General features: G+C 39.9%; 1 protein-coding gene and 1 pseudogene across 6 annotated transcripts in view; both read left to right on the top strand.

Moving 5' to 3' along the window:
* GPBP1L1 (GC-rich promoter binding protein 1 like 1) overlaps positions 1 to 16,070 on the top strand; it is a 73,740-nt gene that overhangs the window by 55,433 nt on the left and 2,237 nt on the right. For 4 of the 6 annotated variants that reach the window (XM_075555581.1, XM_075555576.1, XM_075555589.1 and 1 more), the window contains exons 9-13: positions 3,253 to 3,393; positions 4,257 to 4,415; positions 5,306 to 5,427; positions 10,667 to 10,769; positions 11,707 to 12,621. In XM_075555581.1, the coding sequence (XP_075411696.1) occupies positions 3,253 to 3,393; positions 4,257 to 4,415; positions 5,306 to 5,427; positions 10,667 to 10,769; positions 11,707 to 11,859 (678 nt within the window). In that variant the 3' untranslated portion in view covers positions 11,860 to 12,621. Of the gene's footprint in view, positions 1 to 3,252; positions 3,394 to 4,256; positions 4,416 to 5,305; positions 5,428 to 10,666; positions 10,770 to 11,706; positions 12,622 to 13,707; positions 14,236 to 16,070 lie in introns of those variants that run through there. The other 2 variants (XM_075555602.1, XM_075555599.1) reach the window with 2 other exon arrangements.
* LOC142438031 (U1 spliceosomal RNA) lies at positions 11,009 to 11,142 on the top strand (annotated as a pseudogene).

Genomic DNA, 16,070 nt, shown 5'->3' with positions numbered 1-16,070 from the left:
CTAGACTTCTACTAGACTTTATATATGTGTGTGTTTGTGTGTGTGTACATGTATATCATCTAATCCTGGGTTGTATTTTATTGTTGTGTTCATGCCAACTCACTTTTAACTCAGCCACCTACATACAACAGAAAAAGACACTGCCCAGTCCTGCATCGCTCTCACCATCTTTGCTATTTTCGATCCAGTTGTTGCAGTCACAGTGTCACTCGGTCTTCCTCTTTTTCACTGTTGCTCTACTTCATTGAGCATGATGTCCTTTTAGGAACTGGTTCCTCATGGTATTATGTCCAAAGTATGTAAGGCAAAATCTCACCGTCCTCATTTCTCAGGAGCATTCTGGCTCTACATAGTCCAATACAGCATTTATTCGTTCTTCTGATAGTTCGTGGTGTAAACAACCATACTTCAAGGGCATCGATTTTTTTTTTCCCGTTTTCCTTATTTATTGTCCAATTTTTCTATGCATAGGAAGTAGTTGAAAATATCATGGCACACACCAGCCTTTATGATCTCTAGGTGTCGATAGGATCCGGTATCAGGCATCAAAAAATAAAAAAATCACATCATTGTGAATGAAGGGGAGTGCAGATTGGGGACCCACAACCCATCTGTAGTCAACTGGACATCCCCTTACAGAAGGGTCGCAAGAGGAGACAAGCCATTCAGGGTGCAGTGTAGCAATGATGAAACATACAACTAACTTTCCTCTAGTTCTTTAATGGTTCCTCCCCACCCACTATCATGATCCCAATTCTACCTTACAAATCTGGCTAGTCCAGAGGATATACACTGGTACAGATAAGAACTGGAAACACAGGGAATCCAGGACAGAGAAACCCCTCAGGACCAATAATGAGAGTAGCGATACCAGGAGGGTAAGGGAAAGGTGGGGAGAGAAAGGGGGAACAAACCAATCACAAGGATCTACATATGACCCCCTCTCAGGGGGGTGGACAACAGAAAAGTGGATGAAGGGAGACATCAGTGTAAAACATGAAAAAATAGTAATTTATAAATTGTCAAGAGTTCATGAGGGAGGGAGGAGAGTGGGGAATGAGCTGATACCAAGGGCTCAGGTAGAAAGCAAATGTTTTGAGACTTATGATGGCAACAAATGTACAAATGTGCTTGACACAATAGATGTATGGATTGTGATGAGTTGTATGAGCCCCAATAAAATGATTTAGAAAAACGAAAATATCATGGCATTTGGCACCTTAGTCCCAAAATGGTACTTTTTTTTTTTTAACACTTTAAAAAGTTTGGCATTCCAGTTTTGATCTTCCTTTGATCAGTTGAAGTGAAGAGAGTTTTGGTGGATTTGGAATCTGGCAGAAAGGAGAGCCCATTTTTTAAACTTGGAGTTCACTTTATTGGATTTTAAAAAATACATTAATTGAAAGGCATAATGGCATATAAAGGTTTTTGTTAGGAGGCACCCAGTTATACTATATACTCTTTAAGAGTTACTGGAAATTGAGATTAAGTTGGAATGAAAATGTGCAGTGTTAGTATCCTGGTTAGATTAAGATTCTCTAACTATGCACAGTACATTGGAAAAATCCAAAAGTTTGCTTTCAGTTTTAAAAACAAGTCTCCTAGTGAAAATGTGAAAGAAGCCACAAATAATCTTTACTAATTAACCAGACAAATCTTTGGATTTTCATCAGTGTGATTTTTTTTTTACCATAAACATTTTTTTTAAGATCATTTTATTGGGACTTTTATAACAATTTATAAAAATCCATCCATCAGTTGTATCAAGCATATTTGTACATGTGTTGCCATCATTATTTTATAAACATTTACTTCCTATTTGAGCCTTTGATATCATCTCTTATTTTTTCCCCACCCACCCTCATGACCCCTTGATAAGTATAAGTTATTATTATTTTCATATCTTACAATGACCACTGTTTTCCCTTTCCCCACAGTTTTTGCTGCTCGGTCCCTTCGGGCAGGGATGGGGGTGATTTAGGTATAAGTCATTGCATGGTTCCCCCTTCTCCCCCTCCACCTCCCACCTTTCCCTTACCCTCCTGGTATCACTACTCCCATTTCTGCCCCTGAGGGATTTATCTAACCTGGATTCCATGTGATGTGAGCTCTTAACTGTACCCCAGTGAACGTGTTTCGGTCTAGCCAGAACTGAAAGGCAGAGCTGGGGTCATGATGCTGGGGGTGAGGGGTGAGGAAGCCTCCAAGAACCATAGGAATCTTGAATTTCATAAAAATAAAAAATTAACATTTATTGTGATTGGTTCATTGGCTCTCTCAATTTGCCTAGATGTTCTTATTTGAGACCGTGTAGGATAGTGAAAAAGTAATTTCCCTTAGTAGCTGAGTAACCTTGACAAATTTTATGACTGGTTCATGCTCATCTTCATTCTCTGTCAAAAGATAACAGATTAATAATTTTACCTGGTAGTCTTCTTAAGGATTACGTAAAATAGCATGCCATACACCTGGTACAAGGTAGATACCCAGAGGACACTTTACCAATATCTTTGTTGCCCTCAACAAGGTTGACACCAAGGAAAGAAGTGGTTTTCAGATTGTCTTTTAATCCTTGAAGTCATTTAGTTTTAATTCTGCTATTCTGGAAAACTGATTGGAAGCTTTCCCATTGTTTTTTAACCTCCCTTTTCTTTGTCTACTTGGTACAATTGGCTCTGAAACAAAAAACAGTGTTTTAATTATCCTATTCCAGTTATATACCATGTCATCATTATTGGAGCCAGGACCAAAGTGACAAAATGGCTCTCCAGGCTCCTTGGTGCTGAGCAAAAGAAGAGCCTCTGGAATAAACGAGGATTCACTAGCTGTTTAATTACCTACCTTGTTCTGAAACCAGCATCTTCTGCATCAGAGTTCCTGGGAAACTACTTTTTAGTTTTATATGATACCAAGGTTGTATTAGAGGTTAGCAAGTTGACTATAAAAGAAAATATTAATGGTCAGAAAAGTTTTATAAGTGCTATATATCATATGAACCACCAGTTAAATGCTTTGAGAAGCAATATAGTAAAGAATATTTATTAACATCCTGTGGCTCTTTTGGTTCCCATCTGCATTTTTTCTTCAAGTACCTAACTTCAGAAATAGATTGCATAATTCAGAAGGATATTAAAGTGGGTAAGTTCTGGGAACTTCTGTTTATGTTCTTTAGCATCTCACTCTTAGGATCTTTTTAGCTGAATTTCTATTTGTATGGTTTTTTAGACTGATTAATTCTTTTCCCCTATGCAGCCCAGTGCATGGAAAGCTAATAGAATGGAACACAGATCAGGATCTTTTTCTTCAAGTCGGGAGTCTGCTTTTACCAGTCCGATCTCTTTTACAAAACCCGTGGTCCTGGCTGGTGGTACAATTCTAAACTCCCCCAGAGAGGTGAGTAAGAGTTACGTAGGGAAGCACTTGCTAAGCTTACCATTGACTTATGCTCAGTGCCCTGGTGGCTTAGTGAGTTATGTGTTTTGAACTGCTAACAGCAAGATCAGTAGTTCAAACCCATTAGCCTCTTGGGGAGAAAGAATGGGGACCTGTGCTCCTGTAAAGGTTTACAGCCTCCGAAACTCACAGGAGCGGTTCTACTCTGTCCTATAGAGTCTATATGGTTCAGTATTGACTTAACGAGTTTGGTTTTTGCTGTGCTGTGTATTTTGCCACTACTAACATTACTGTTAATATAGCTGAGCATAGCTGAGAATTATTTCTTCACTAATGTTTCACATCATCATTGAAAGGTGGGAGTAGCTGGATGGAGTTATTGTCCTGTGATCGGGCCAGTGTTGACCTGTGTTATTCTGGCTTTCTCGTGTAGTATCCTTTGAGAGATGAAAGGAGGGGTTATATTAGCCAGGTCCCCTGGGTATTGTAGTTGCTTAGCACATACTTGACAACCAACCAAATGGTTGACGGTTCACATCTACCCTGTTGGAAGAGAAGCCTGACAAATCTATTTTTGAAAAACCAGCCATTGAAAACCCTATGGGACCTCATTCTACTCTCATATACATAGAGTTTCTCTGAGTCAATATCTAATTGATAGCACCTGATTTGTTTTATTTTGCATTTTCTTAATCCTTTCGTTTTTATCCTGGAAAGATATAGTCTGTTTAAGTGAAAAAACAGTTGTTTTTTTACAAAATCAGTGTGAATAAGTAGAATCTTAGCCACACAGACATAGCCCTTGGAATCCTAGTTCTTGCTCTTTGCTGTCAGTAGCAAACTGTTTGTGCTTTTTTGCCCAGAGTCCCTCTAGCACCACCCCTCCAATTGAGATCAGTTCCTCTCGTCTGACCAAGCTGACCCGCCGAACTTCCGACAGGAAGAGTGAGTTCCTGAAGACTCTTAAAGATGACCGGAATGGAGAATTCTCCGAGAACAGAGACTGTGACAAGCTGGAGGAGGTAAGAGGATAGGGGTTTTCTGGGACAGCATAGGGTGAGGAAGGAAAGGACTTCCTTATAGTTTGCCTTTGTTAAATACCCCGGGTTTTTGTCTAAGGGAAAAGCTATAAAATAACAGGCAGATTAAAGCCTGAAAGAAAATTGAGTCCTTTGTTCAGCATGCATTTGAATGACAGATGCCCTTCAGTACTCTAAGAAGTAGGTAATTAGCAGCGGCTTTTAGTAGTGAAGGTGCCCTGGTAGCATATTGGTTACGCGTTGTGCTGCTAACAGCAAGGTCAGCAGTTCAAAACCACCAGCTGCTTTAAGTGAGAACGATGAGGCTTTCTACTACTGTTTTTAAGTTGTCCATTAAGTTGGATTTAACTTGGTGGTAGTGAATTTGGTTTTTTGTTGGTTTTATTAGTGAGGATTGTATTTAATTGCAATAGAAGAAAAAATTGACAGCTGCAGCACAAAGTGGTCTCTGTGTCCTGCAACAGGTGAGCGGTCCAAGATGGTGTGGCAGCTCATTTGTATCTCTGAGGAAAACTTTTACCTTTGGTCAGGTTGGATTCAGATTCTGATGTTTGGGGGTGAGGGTGGGAATACCTGTAGATTTGTATTTTCAAAGTGTTAATAAGGAAGACCAGGGGATAGATATTGCATAAACATCTAGTAGTTTCTGCTACAGTTGACATACACAAACTTAAGAAAGGATAGCTCTCAATTGGTATACTTTGGAAATCTTAGCAAGGTGAACAAGACTTTTTTTTTTTAAGACTTCCTTTTTAAGTGAAGAAAACATTCAGATTGAAGTTCGAGAATGTACTCTGCAGTCCTGTGGGTGGTTTTATCTTTCAACAAAAAAATTGTTAAACCAGGTGCCTCTTTACTTTTTCCTATGGCAGTTGGAGAACAGTACTCTTGAACCAAAGGAGAATGGAGAGGAAAGCTGTCACCTGAATGCCCTTACTCTTCCAGTTGTGGAGGGAAGGAGGATCCTCTCATATTCTCTGGAAGCTGAACACAGGTGAGTGATGATCAAGTGCTTGAGAAAGAGGGGGAGCATACTTGAGAAAACAGAAAGAACCCCAACAAGCACCATACTTTGTTGCCCCGTGTTGTCTTTTACCCACCGAGATTTCCTCTCAGATCCAGCAGCATTTTCACTTTCCCATTCCTTAGGCTTTCGAGTGGTTTCGTGTGAGGCTCAAGTTTCTGGCTGCAGTAAGAGACGGGAGGAGTGAGGAACTTGTTTCCTAAAACTTGCTGGCCTCAAGTGTAGAGACCCTTTTCAAGGGTCTTGCAAAACATGAGACACTCTTGTGTAGCATATTTTTATTTGAATGAGGGCTTTGAACATACAAAATCCATTTGTTCGGACAAGTAAATGGCAGGTGGGGCTTGCCTATATGGGAGTACCTTCCTGCAAGGAACATCTGTCCAGAAAGCACAGGGTTGTGAGGGAATACACCATACAATTCGATTGGAAGAGAACTTAGGTATCTATAAAAACAGGCTAATTTGGTTGACAAGAAATCAAAGGGAGAGTCTTCCTTTATTGTGACCCTATTGGAAGAGTCTGTATTTAGTTGGATTTTCACTGCTGCTTTTACATCTCTATAGTGAGTAATCTCCCCTTTACCCAATTTAATTATGAAAACGAGTCGTCATAATTAAAACATGTCCCATTGGATAAAAAAGAAAATTCCATTTTCTTCTCTTAATTTGGACACACTGCACCTTCCTGGAGCTTCCTCACAGTCATTAATAACAATATATATCTGAACTTACTGTTGCAGTTACTTTGTCACTCATTCTCATTGAGGGTCTTGCTCTCTTTTTTCTTTAAAGAGAATTGTATTGGGGGCTCTTACAGCACTTATCACAAGCCATACATCAGTTGTATCAAGCATATTCGTACATGTGTTGCCATCATTATTCTTAAGTTTTCTCTGAAACATTTGTTTCCAGGGAGTAATTATTTTTTTTCTTTTAACTCATTTTATTGGAGGCTTGTACAACTCTTACAACAATCCCTACATATATCCATTGTGTCAAACACATTTATATATTTGTTGCCATCATCTTTCTCAAAACATCTTTTTTGTTTGTTTGTTTGTTTGTTTGTTTTTAATTTTAACAATTTATTAGGGGCTCATACAATTCTTATCACAGTTCATACATATACATACATCAGTTGTATAAAGCACATCTGTACAGTCCCTGCCCTAATCATTTTTTTTCTCCTCTTTTCTTTTTTTACATTTTATTAGGGACCCATACAACTCTTATCACCATCCATACATATACATACATCAATTGTATAAAGCACATCTGTACAGTCCCTGCCCCAATCATTCTCAAAGCATTTGCTCTCCACTCAAAACATCTTCTTGAGCTAATATCAAACTTATGGACTGATCTGGATTGAGCTGGGATGCTCTATTAATGCATAATTACTTCTTGATAGAAAGTTCTCTCTTTCATATAAAGAAAATATATTTTTTCTTTTTATTTGAGCCCTTATTATCAGATCCTCATTTTTTTCCCCGCCCCATGAACCCTTGATAATTTATAAATTGTGGAGGAAACAAGCTCCCCACAACTAATCAAGGGTTCGGTAGGTGCAACTGTACGGTTGAGATATATAAAGATTATAGTAAGGTCATAGAGAATAAGAGAGTGAGTAAAAGAAGTCAGACGCATTTCACGGTAGCATGCTCACCTCAGCTCCTCTTGGTAGCACACCTGGAGGTGGGAGACGAGGGGGCGGGGCCTGAGAGCTTTTGTGAGGTTTTATTTCTAACCAAAGCTTACATACCTTTGAGGGCATTCAAGCCCTGATTACAGATATCGACCTACGTCATAGGAAGGGGTTATAACATAGACAATACAAGTGATAGGAGGGGGATGACCTAGGGGTGTACATGCAATAGTAAAGGGAGGGAATAGGGGTACATATGTGGACCCTAGACTCGATATAGTAGCCTAGCCTAACCTTAGTCATCCTTGAGTGGTCCCGGGCTTGCCTTTGGGCTCTCCTTCAAGGCAACAATATCAGAAGGGAGTGGGCCCTACTTAGGGTGTCAGACTATACAATCTGATTGCTCTAGAGGGCTGATATGTATCCCTTGAGAATAACCTACTTTTGTTGATCTAGTGTACATTCATTTACCATATGTAACAAGCAGCGTCTTGGGTTTGGCATATATTTGGGGGAGACAACTTGGGAGGAATCTTTCTGTATCCCACAATAAATGTTTTTTTCATGTCTTACATTGTCCCATGTTTCCCTCCACCCACCTTTCTGTTGTCCGTCCCCCAGATCATTGTAGATCATTGTGATCGTTTCCCCCTTTGCCCCTCATCTTCCCTTACCCTCCCGGTATGGCTAATCTCATTATTGGTCCTGAAAGGTTTCTCTGTCCTGGATTCTGTGTTTCCAACTCTTATCTGTACTAGTGTACATCCTCTGGTCTAGCTGTATTTGTAAGGTAGATTTGGGTTCATGAGATTGGGGGAAGCAAGCATTAAAGAACTAGAAGAAAGTTGTATGTTTCATCGGTGCTACACTGCACCCTGACTGGCTCGTTTCCCCCCCCCCCCCCCCCCCGCCCATGACCCTTCTGTAAAGGAATGTCCAGTTGTCTACAGATGTACTTTGGGTCTCTACACCGTACTCCCCCTCATTCACAATGATATGATTTTTTTGTTCTTTGATGCCTGATACCTGATCCCATCTACATCTCATGATCACACAGGCTGGTGTGCTTCTTCCATGTGGGCTTTGTTGCTTCCGAGCTACATGGCCGCTTGTTTATCTTCAAGCCTTTGAGACCCCAGACACTACATCTTTTGATAGCCGGGTTCCATCAGCTTCCTTCGCCACATTTTCTTATGCATCCCCTTTGTCTTCAGCGATTGTGTTGTGAAGGTGTTTCTCTCTCTCTCTCTCATTGATCATCTACTTCACCAAACTTGATATCATTCTCCAGAGATTGGTCCCTTGATAAATTGTCCACAGTATTTGCAACAAAGTCTCACTATCCTCGCTTCTAAGAAATGTCCTGGCTATATTTATCATAAACATATTTGTTCTTTAATCTGGTGGTGTATTGTATGTTCAGTATTGTTTGCCAACACCATAATCAAAATGCATCACTTCTGTGATTTTCTTTATTCATTGTTCAGCTTTTACATGCAAATGAAGAGATTGAAAATGCCATGTTGTAGTTCAGACATACCTTAGTCCTTAAAGTGACACCTTTTTTTGTAATACTTTAAAGAGGTTTTATTCTACAGATTTGCGTTTTGCCTAGGTACAGTGTGTTGTTTCATTTCTTGACTACTACTACCATGGACACTGATTGTATGTCCAAGTAAAATTTTAGAACACCTTTTCCCCCCCATTGATCATGCTAATTGGCTATTAATCTAGTAAAAAAAATTTGTTTCATGTTGAGTTGAAACCTATTCATCAGTAATTTCTTAAAATAAAGTTGTCATTTAGCTATAGATTACTAGTGAGTCCTGAAGTTTCGTTGTCACATTTTCTCCAAAGTCTGCCGTCGTAGATTATTAACGTGGCTTACAGAGTGAATAAATGTGGAGAAATCATACAACCCTGACCACACTGTTTTCTCTTGTTCTGTTCCAATGACTGCCTCTTGTTCTAGGTACAGGTGCTACATGAGCACAATGAAGTCTTCTGGAACCCTCATTCTTCACAATGATACCCGGTGATTTGCACATTGAATGCCTTTGCTTTGTCCCTATCACATAGGTGAACATCTTTCTTTCTGGTGTTGTCTGTTTTGAATCCAGATTCAATTTCTGAGGCATTTCTCCCTTGATTTGGTAGTACAGCTGATGTATTACTGCAACAGTTTTGCAATTGTCTTTGGCCAAAATTTACTTGTGCTTGTGGGATACTAACGATATTGTGCAATAATTTCCTCATTTCTTTTGGTCACTGTTTTGTGATTGGACACAAATCGTGATCTTTCAAGTCAGCTGGCAGCTGTTGTCCATATTTCTTGGCATAAACAAAACAAGCATTTCCAGCACTGCACCTTCACTGCAGACTTGAGTTCTACAGTATTATTGGTTCTTTGTTTGTTTGTTTTTCAAGTACTATTGGTTCTTGATGCTGTGCTACTTCCTGAGATAGTAGACTATTGACCTGTTCTTCTTGGTACAGTGACTGTGTTCTTTCCATTTTCTTTGATGCCTCCGGCATCCTTCACTATTCTGCCTCCAAAACCAAAACTCACTGCCATCAAATTGATTCTGATTCCCAGTGACCCGATAGCACATAGTGGAACTGCCCCTGTGGGTTTCCAAGTCTGTAACTCTACTACATGGGAGCAGACAGCCTCAACTTTATCCTAAGGTGTGTCTGATGAGTTTGAATTGCTGGCTTTGTGGTCAGCAACCTAATAAGATAGCCAGCCCACTATTCTGTAATCCTTTACTTTTTATTATTGATTTGTCCTTTGAAATTTTATATTTAGCTCATTTAGTTCATCATCTCTTCTATTTGCTCTATATTCAAAAGTAAGTTTCAGAGTCTGTTTTGGCATTCATTTTTATCTTTTCTTTCCACTCTTTTTAAAGACCTATTGCCGTCATGTATGATAGCCTTAAATTTTTTTTATGATAAATGTGATGCTGGCTTTGTCTTTCCCATATGATTCTTCAATGCACCATGGCCAAACAGTCCATGTCTTCTCACTAATGCCTAGAATATCTCTTTATGCATTCCATGTTCCAATTAATAGTAACTGTTTGCAGCTGCTTTGTCTTATTTTGAGTGATTCCACCTCAACAAATTAAGATCCCAAGAGCTTTACTCCATCTGTAAATATTGAAGGCTCAGTTCTTCTCTACTTGTGCTTCAAGTGCCTTCCTGTCTGAGGGGCTCATCATCCGGCACTCTACATAGATGTCACTGCTTTTATGGTTTTGTCCACTGGCCTTTCTTTAAGTGTATCACTAGGAGGGCCTTCCTTCTTCCTAGTCTGCCTTCGTCTGGCATCTCTGCTGAAACATACTCACCATGGGTGCCCCTTCTGGTATATGAAATACTTGGGGCATAAGTCCCTGCATCAGAGCAACCTGCAAGCCACCACACACAGCACATCATGCGAACGAAAGGTTGGTGACACTGAGTGTAAGAAAAACCCAGTTCCCTCTATAACTTGTAGGCTGCTTGCTCAGGCTTAAAGGTATCAATTTCCCCTTGTGTTCCCTTTTGCTTTCCTCAGATTATTAAAAGCAATGGGATGGCAGGAATATCCTGAAAATGATGAAAATTGCCTTCCCCTCACAGAGGATGAGCTCAGAGAGTTCCACATGAAGACTGAACAGGTATGCCTTTCAGCTACATACATGTCTCTTCTGCAACCATTTAACATGGATCGAAAGGAAACCGGAGCCATTTTTGTCTTTAGGGAACACTGGCTTAGTGGGAGAGAAAAGCCGTGAAAATATAAGCGACTTAGAATAATTGGAAATGTGAGCATCTAACTCTGCCTGGACAATAGGTATCTCCAGTTTTGGGTCCAAAAACCAGTCTGTGGTTGGCAAATTTAAATAAGTGTCTGATCATACTTATCTGGCAAGAGAGATACCATGATCACGAGGTGGTTTTCCCAGGGCAAGGCTTATCCATTGCACTCTGGATGTGCTGTCGGCTGCATAATTTGTGGTAGTGGGGGCACTGCATTCGTACTCTCTCCTGTTTAAAAAAAAGTGTATGATCATGTTCCAAAGATTGGTTCTGAGCTTCCAGAGCCCTTTCGTCCCGTGGAAGGCAGACTACCTACTACTACCACCAGGTATCTACTTTCATCTCTGGTTTCTTTCTGGCTCACTGGCTGAAACTAAGAAACCAAAATTGGAGTTTATTCAATAAATACCTAAATGCTTTTCCTGAGTAAAACAATTGCCAGATCTAGGGTTTATAGTAGTGAAAAAGAAGTTTGTTTTCTACCAACTTAGTTCTGGTGGCATGTACTTAAAACATACATTATAGTTGTGATGTTTAAAAGAGAAGGTGCAGGTTGACTGACATCAGCATTGCTAATTAGAACTGTGATCCTGAGAGCTCGTTAGAAATACGGGACCTCAAACCACACCTCAGATACACCGAGTTTAGATGATTCGTGTGCATGTAGTACTATTTGAAAAGTCCTGTTAAAAGATCAGTGAGTTCCACTGTGGCTTGGCCTTTCCCAGGTCCCATAGAACAGTATAGTCATCGATGGCTTCTCTTTTTCCTTCTCTCCTATGCTGCCACCCACAGCTAAGAAGAATTGGCTTTGAGAAGAATGGCTTTGTACAGAGCCGGAGAGCCTGCCTGTTCTCTCCTTGGCGATGCACTGGTAAAGGAGAGGTTGAGGACTCAGATACAGAAACCAGTAGCAGTGAAACATCAGATGATGATGCCTGGAAGTAGGCATGTACTTGCCTACAGTTAAATCTGACCCAGCAAACTTGATTTGTGTGTTGCGGGAGAGTGTACAAAAAAATCTGTTCTTGTTTTATGTTGTTGTTGAATACTTCATGCACAAGGGAAGTAATCATATCCCAAAGAGAGAGCGCGATTGGCTTGTTTAGCTTTTGTTGTTCTTCTTCCCTGTTTCCTGCTTAATGGAGAACAGTTTGTGTGGTGGGAAAGATTCTAAATGCATATATAGAGAGAGAGAGAGAGACGCGCACACAGTCTATATGGGGCGATGCACAGGTAGAAGCTGGCAGTGCAGAGGAGCAGCCAGTGGTCTGCAGCAACAGCTTCTACTACCAGCCCCTGGGGCACTCAGCCCTGTGCTCAAGCAATCATTGTCAATGACAAAGTGACTATGGAAGTTATAATTGTATTAAATTAATGCTAAAAATTTGGATATTTTATTTTTGGCTGCTCGGGTAACTTTAGCCCTTAACCAAGCAAATGTGGTTTTCTTCTTCTTTTTTCTTTCTGGGTACAGTTGTAAGATATTTGGGTACAGTTGTAAAATATTTGGATATACGAAATGTTGTTATTCTTGCAGCCTTGATATTCAGGGTGGATTGTAAAATATAAAATTTTTGTGAGATTTCAAAGATTAAGATTATTTTGATAACATTATTTACAGATGTAAAAGATGTGGCTATCACAAGTCTGTTATGACAGGGAAAACCATAAAATAACTAACTTGGAATAAATATTTTGCATCAGTTTGGATTGTCTTGTGTAAGAACATTTTCTTTATAAGGTGATGAAATGGGATATTTTTTTTAAAGGGGAAACATTTTTAGTCTGGGAAAATCTGAATTCAAGCACACATGTATTTCCTTTCAGCAGATTTGTAGACAGAGGGGAGGGCAGCCTTGTGTAATAAATTACCAGTAATAAAATTCAAAGTCCAATTTTCCTTCCCTAAATCACTTTTACATACAATAAGTATTTGTGGGGGAACCAATTACAAGGATCCACATGTGACCTCTTCCCTGGGAGACGCACGGCAGAGAAGGGGGGGAGGGAGACTCCGGATAGGGCAAGATATGACAAAATAACGATGTATAAATTACCAAGGGCACATGAGGGAGGGGGAAAAAAAGAGGACCTGATGCAAAGGGCTTAAGTGGAGAGCAAATGCTTTGAGAATGATTAGGGCAAAGAATGTACAGATGTGCTTTGTACAACTGATGTATGTATATGTATGGATTGTAATAAGAGTTGCATGAGCCCCTAATAAAATGTTTTAAAAAAAGAAAAGAAAAAAAAATCAAAAAAAAGAAAAGAAAAGGACAGTCTTAGGAACTCAGAGGGGTCGTTCCTCCCTGTCCTATAGGGTCTCTATCAGTCGGCATCAGCTCCAAAATAATAATAATAATAAACTTAATCTGTAAAAATAATGAATTTCCCCTGTCTCTGAACACCAAGGAAAATTGTCAATGAAACAATTAAATGAATAAATTGTCAATGAAATAAAAAAACAGTAAGTATTTGCCAAAGAGCCCCTGTGGTACTGTAAGTTAGACATTCGGTCGCTAGCCACAGGTTGGTAGTTCAAACCCACTAGCCACTCAGGAGGAGGAAGATGAAAGTGCTCCCACACAGATTTAAAATTACCTGGGTGGATTTGGCTTGGTGTGTATTAACCAAGAAACCCGGGTAGTACAAATGGATAGCACTCTGCTGCTAACCAACAATAAAAAATTCCTGGTAGTTATTCACCTGACAATTCTGCAGGAGAAATACCCCGGCAGTCTATTTCGCGAGAGTCCAGCCAAGAAAACCTGAGACTGTTCTCCTTCGTTACAGATGTTGCTGTAAATCTAGAAGTCTACTGGATAGCCTGTAACAACAATGTGTTGACCAATGGTCACGTTTCAAGGGAAGTCTGGAAGATAGGACCACCTTCCTGCTACACAAGAACATGGCAGATGGGGCTTGAAGTAGTGCTCATTGGATGGCCAGTGGAGGAAACAGGCACTTTATTTCACAAATTCTTCCCAGACTCCCATTACTTGTCTTTAAGCACTTTGCAAGGCTCCGGGGATATAACAAGTGATGATCAGCCCAGTGGAGGGGAAAGTTATAATAGAGATGATAAAACCGTAGGTCATGATCTGATGGAGAAGTTGAACTACATGTACTGGCACTCTTTTGCCTTCCCTACAGTAGGTAGGTCCTGGTAGATAACTAGAAATGAGTTAGTAGAGAACCAAGATAGAAGCATAGACAGAAAAGGCCTGATAACCATATGAAAAGATTCCTTATTTGTAGTTAAATATGACAAGATGACGTTTTGAGGCAGAGATACCACTAGGACATGTGCTAGATTTTAAGGCCAGAAAAGAGCCTTTTTGTCATACTGTACCTATTGCTTAATGGGCTAAGTAATCCGTGAATAGCAATGGAGATGCAAGGGTCCTTCAAAAACTTGTTTGCTACAAAATCACAGAAACCATTATTAAACAAAAGCATCAAAATATGAAATTTGTTGTTTGACATCCTCCATGTCTGTACACATCTGAAGGTGTTTCCAGAATTCAGCAATCTCCAATTTACACACTGAAACAGCAGTTTGGCAGCCTCGAGTTGGACACACACGTTTCTTCTTTTGAGTTCTGGAAACATTCAGAAGGGGCAAGAGCAGCGGGAGGGAAGGGGAGATGAGGTAAGGTTTTCCATCAAGATTCTCATGCACCCTCACAGGACGGGCAGTCCACTGTGACAGGGAACAACTCTTGGCACAACGCAACCTGTTTTTCAACAATGCAGTTTTCAATTTTCTTAAAACTTTTTAATAATTCTTTGTTCTTCAAGAATATTTTTATCAAATTACTCCTAGGAAAACCACAAAACCCAGTTGACATAACCAAAACTGACCTCTCCCCATCAACTGGCCCAACAGATCCACTCAAAGGCCACTGTTTTTATTGGACCTTGCTCTCTGGATCATACTGGTAAATCCAGTACTGGTACCTGCTTAGCATTAGTTCGTTAGCTTGGAAAGGTACCTCATCTTTATGCAAGGCTTTGGGTACCCATGAAGTCAAAAGCTTGTTGAGGCCAAAATGTTAACTTAAAAATGCCAAACAATGTAAGATCCTAACTTTTAGTATTTATCTCATCAATGCTACTTCTGTCCTCTACCAGTTTCTGGACTTCAGCCAACAATCGTTTGATTCATCACCATGGATAGTCTTCCCTCTAGGTCAGTGGTCCTCAACCTTCCTAATGTTGCGACCCTTTAATACAGTTCCTCACGTTGTGGTGACCCCAACCATAACATTTTTGTTGCTACTTCATAACTATAATTTTGCTACTGTTATGAATTGGGTGACCCTCTGAAAGGGTCATTTAACCCCCCAAAGGGGTCACAACCCACAGATTGAGAACTGCTGGTATAGGAGGACAGAGTAGAACTGCCCCTATGTTTTTACAAGACTAATGGAATTTGAAAGCCTCATCTTTCCCTTGGAGGGCCTGGTGATTTCAAACTGCTGACCTTGTGGGTCACAGCCCACTGCACTACCAAGGTTAGGTTACCAAGTTTAAGTCAAGTATATTAGTGAAAGAATTACTCTGCAGCCATCCTCTAATCATAGACACATATTTAAACATGTTTGGGATAAACCTATGTATATTAACCAGAATCGTCCTAACAATACTTTTTGACAACCTCAAAGAACAGTAAGAACTATCATTTTCTTTTTTGATCATTTTATTGGGGGCTCATACAACTCTTATCACAATCCATACAAGCATCAATTGTATAAAGCACATTTATACATTCGTGACACTCATCATTCTCAAAACATTTGTTCTCCAATAAGCCCCTGGCATCAGATCCTCATTTTTGCCCCTCCCTCATGAACCCTTGATAATTTATAAATTATTTTGTCATATCTTACACTGCCGAGGTCTCCCTTCACCCACTTTTCTATTGTCCATCTTCCAGGAAGGAGGTTATATGTAGATCCCTGTAATCGGTTCCCCTTTCTACCCCAAGAACTATCATTTTCTATATGGTAGCATCTATTTTAAGACATATTATGTTCCAGGAGAAAGCTTGCCAGTTAAATTAAGAAACTCCCATAATTGTGAGTCCTGGTGTCAATATTAAAATATGAGCGAGAAACAGTACATCTTGTTGGGTGCCACTGTGTCAGTTCAAA

Source organism: Tenrec ecaudatus, chromosome 1, assembly GCF_050624435.1.
Source record: "Tenrec ecaudatus isolate mTenEca1 chromosome 1, mTenEca1.hap1, whole genome shotgun sequence".
Taxonomy (NCBI): Eukaryota; Metazoa; Chordata; class Mammalia; order Afrosoricida; family Tenrecidae; genus Tenrec; species Tenrec ecaudatus.
Note: the sequence above shows the minus strand (reverse complement) of the source record. Positions and strands in the feature narration are given on the sequence as shown.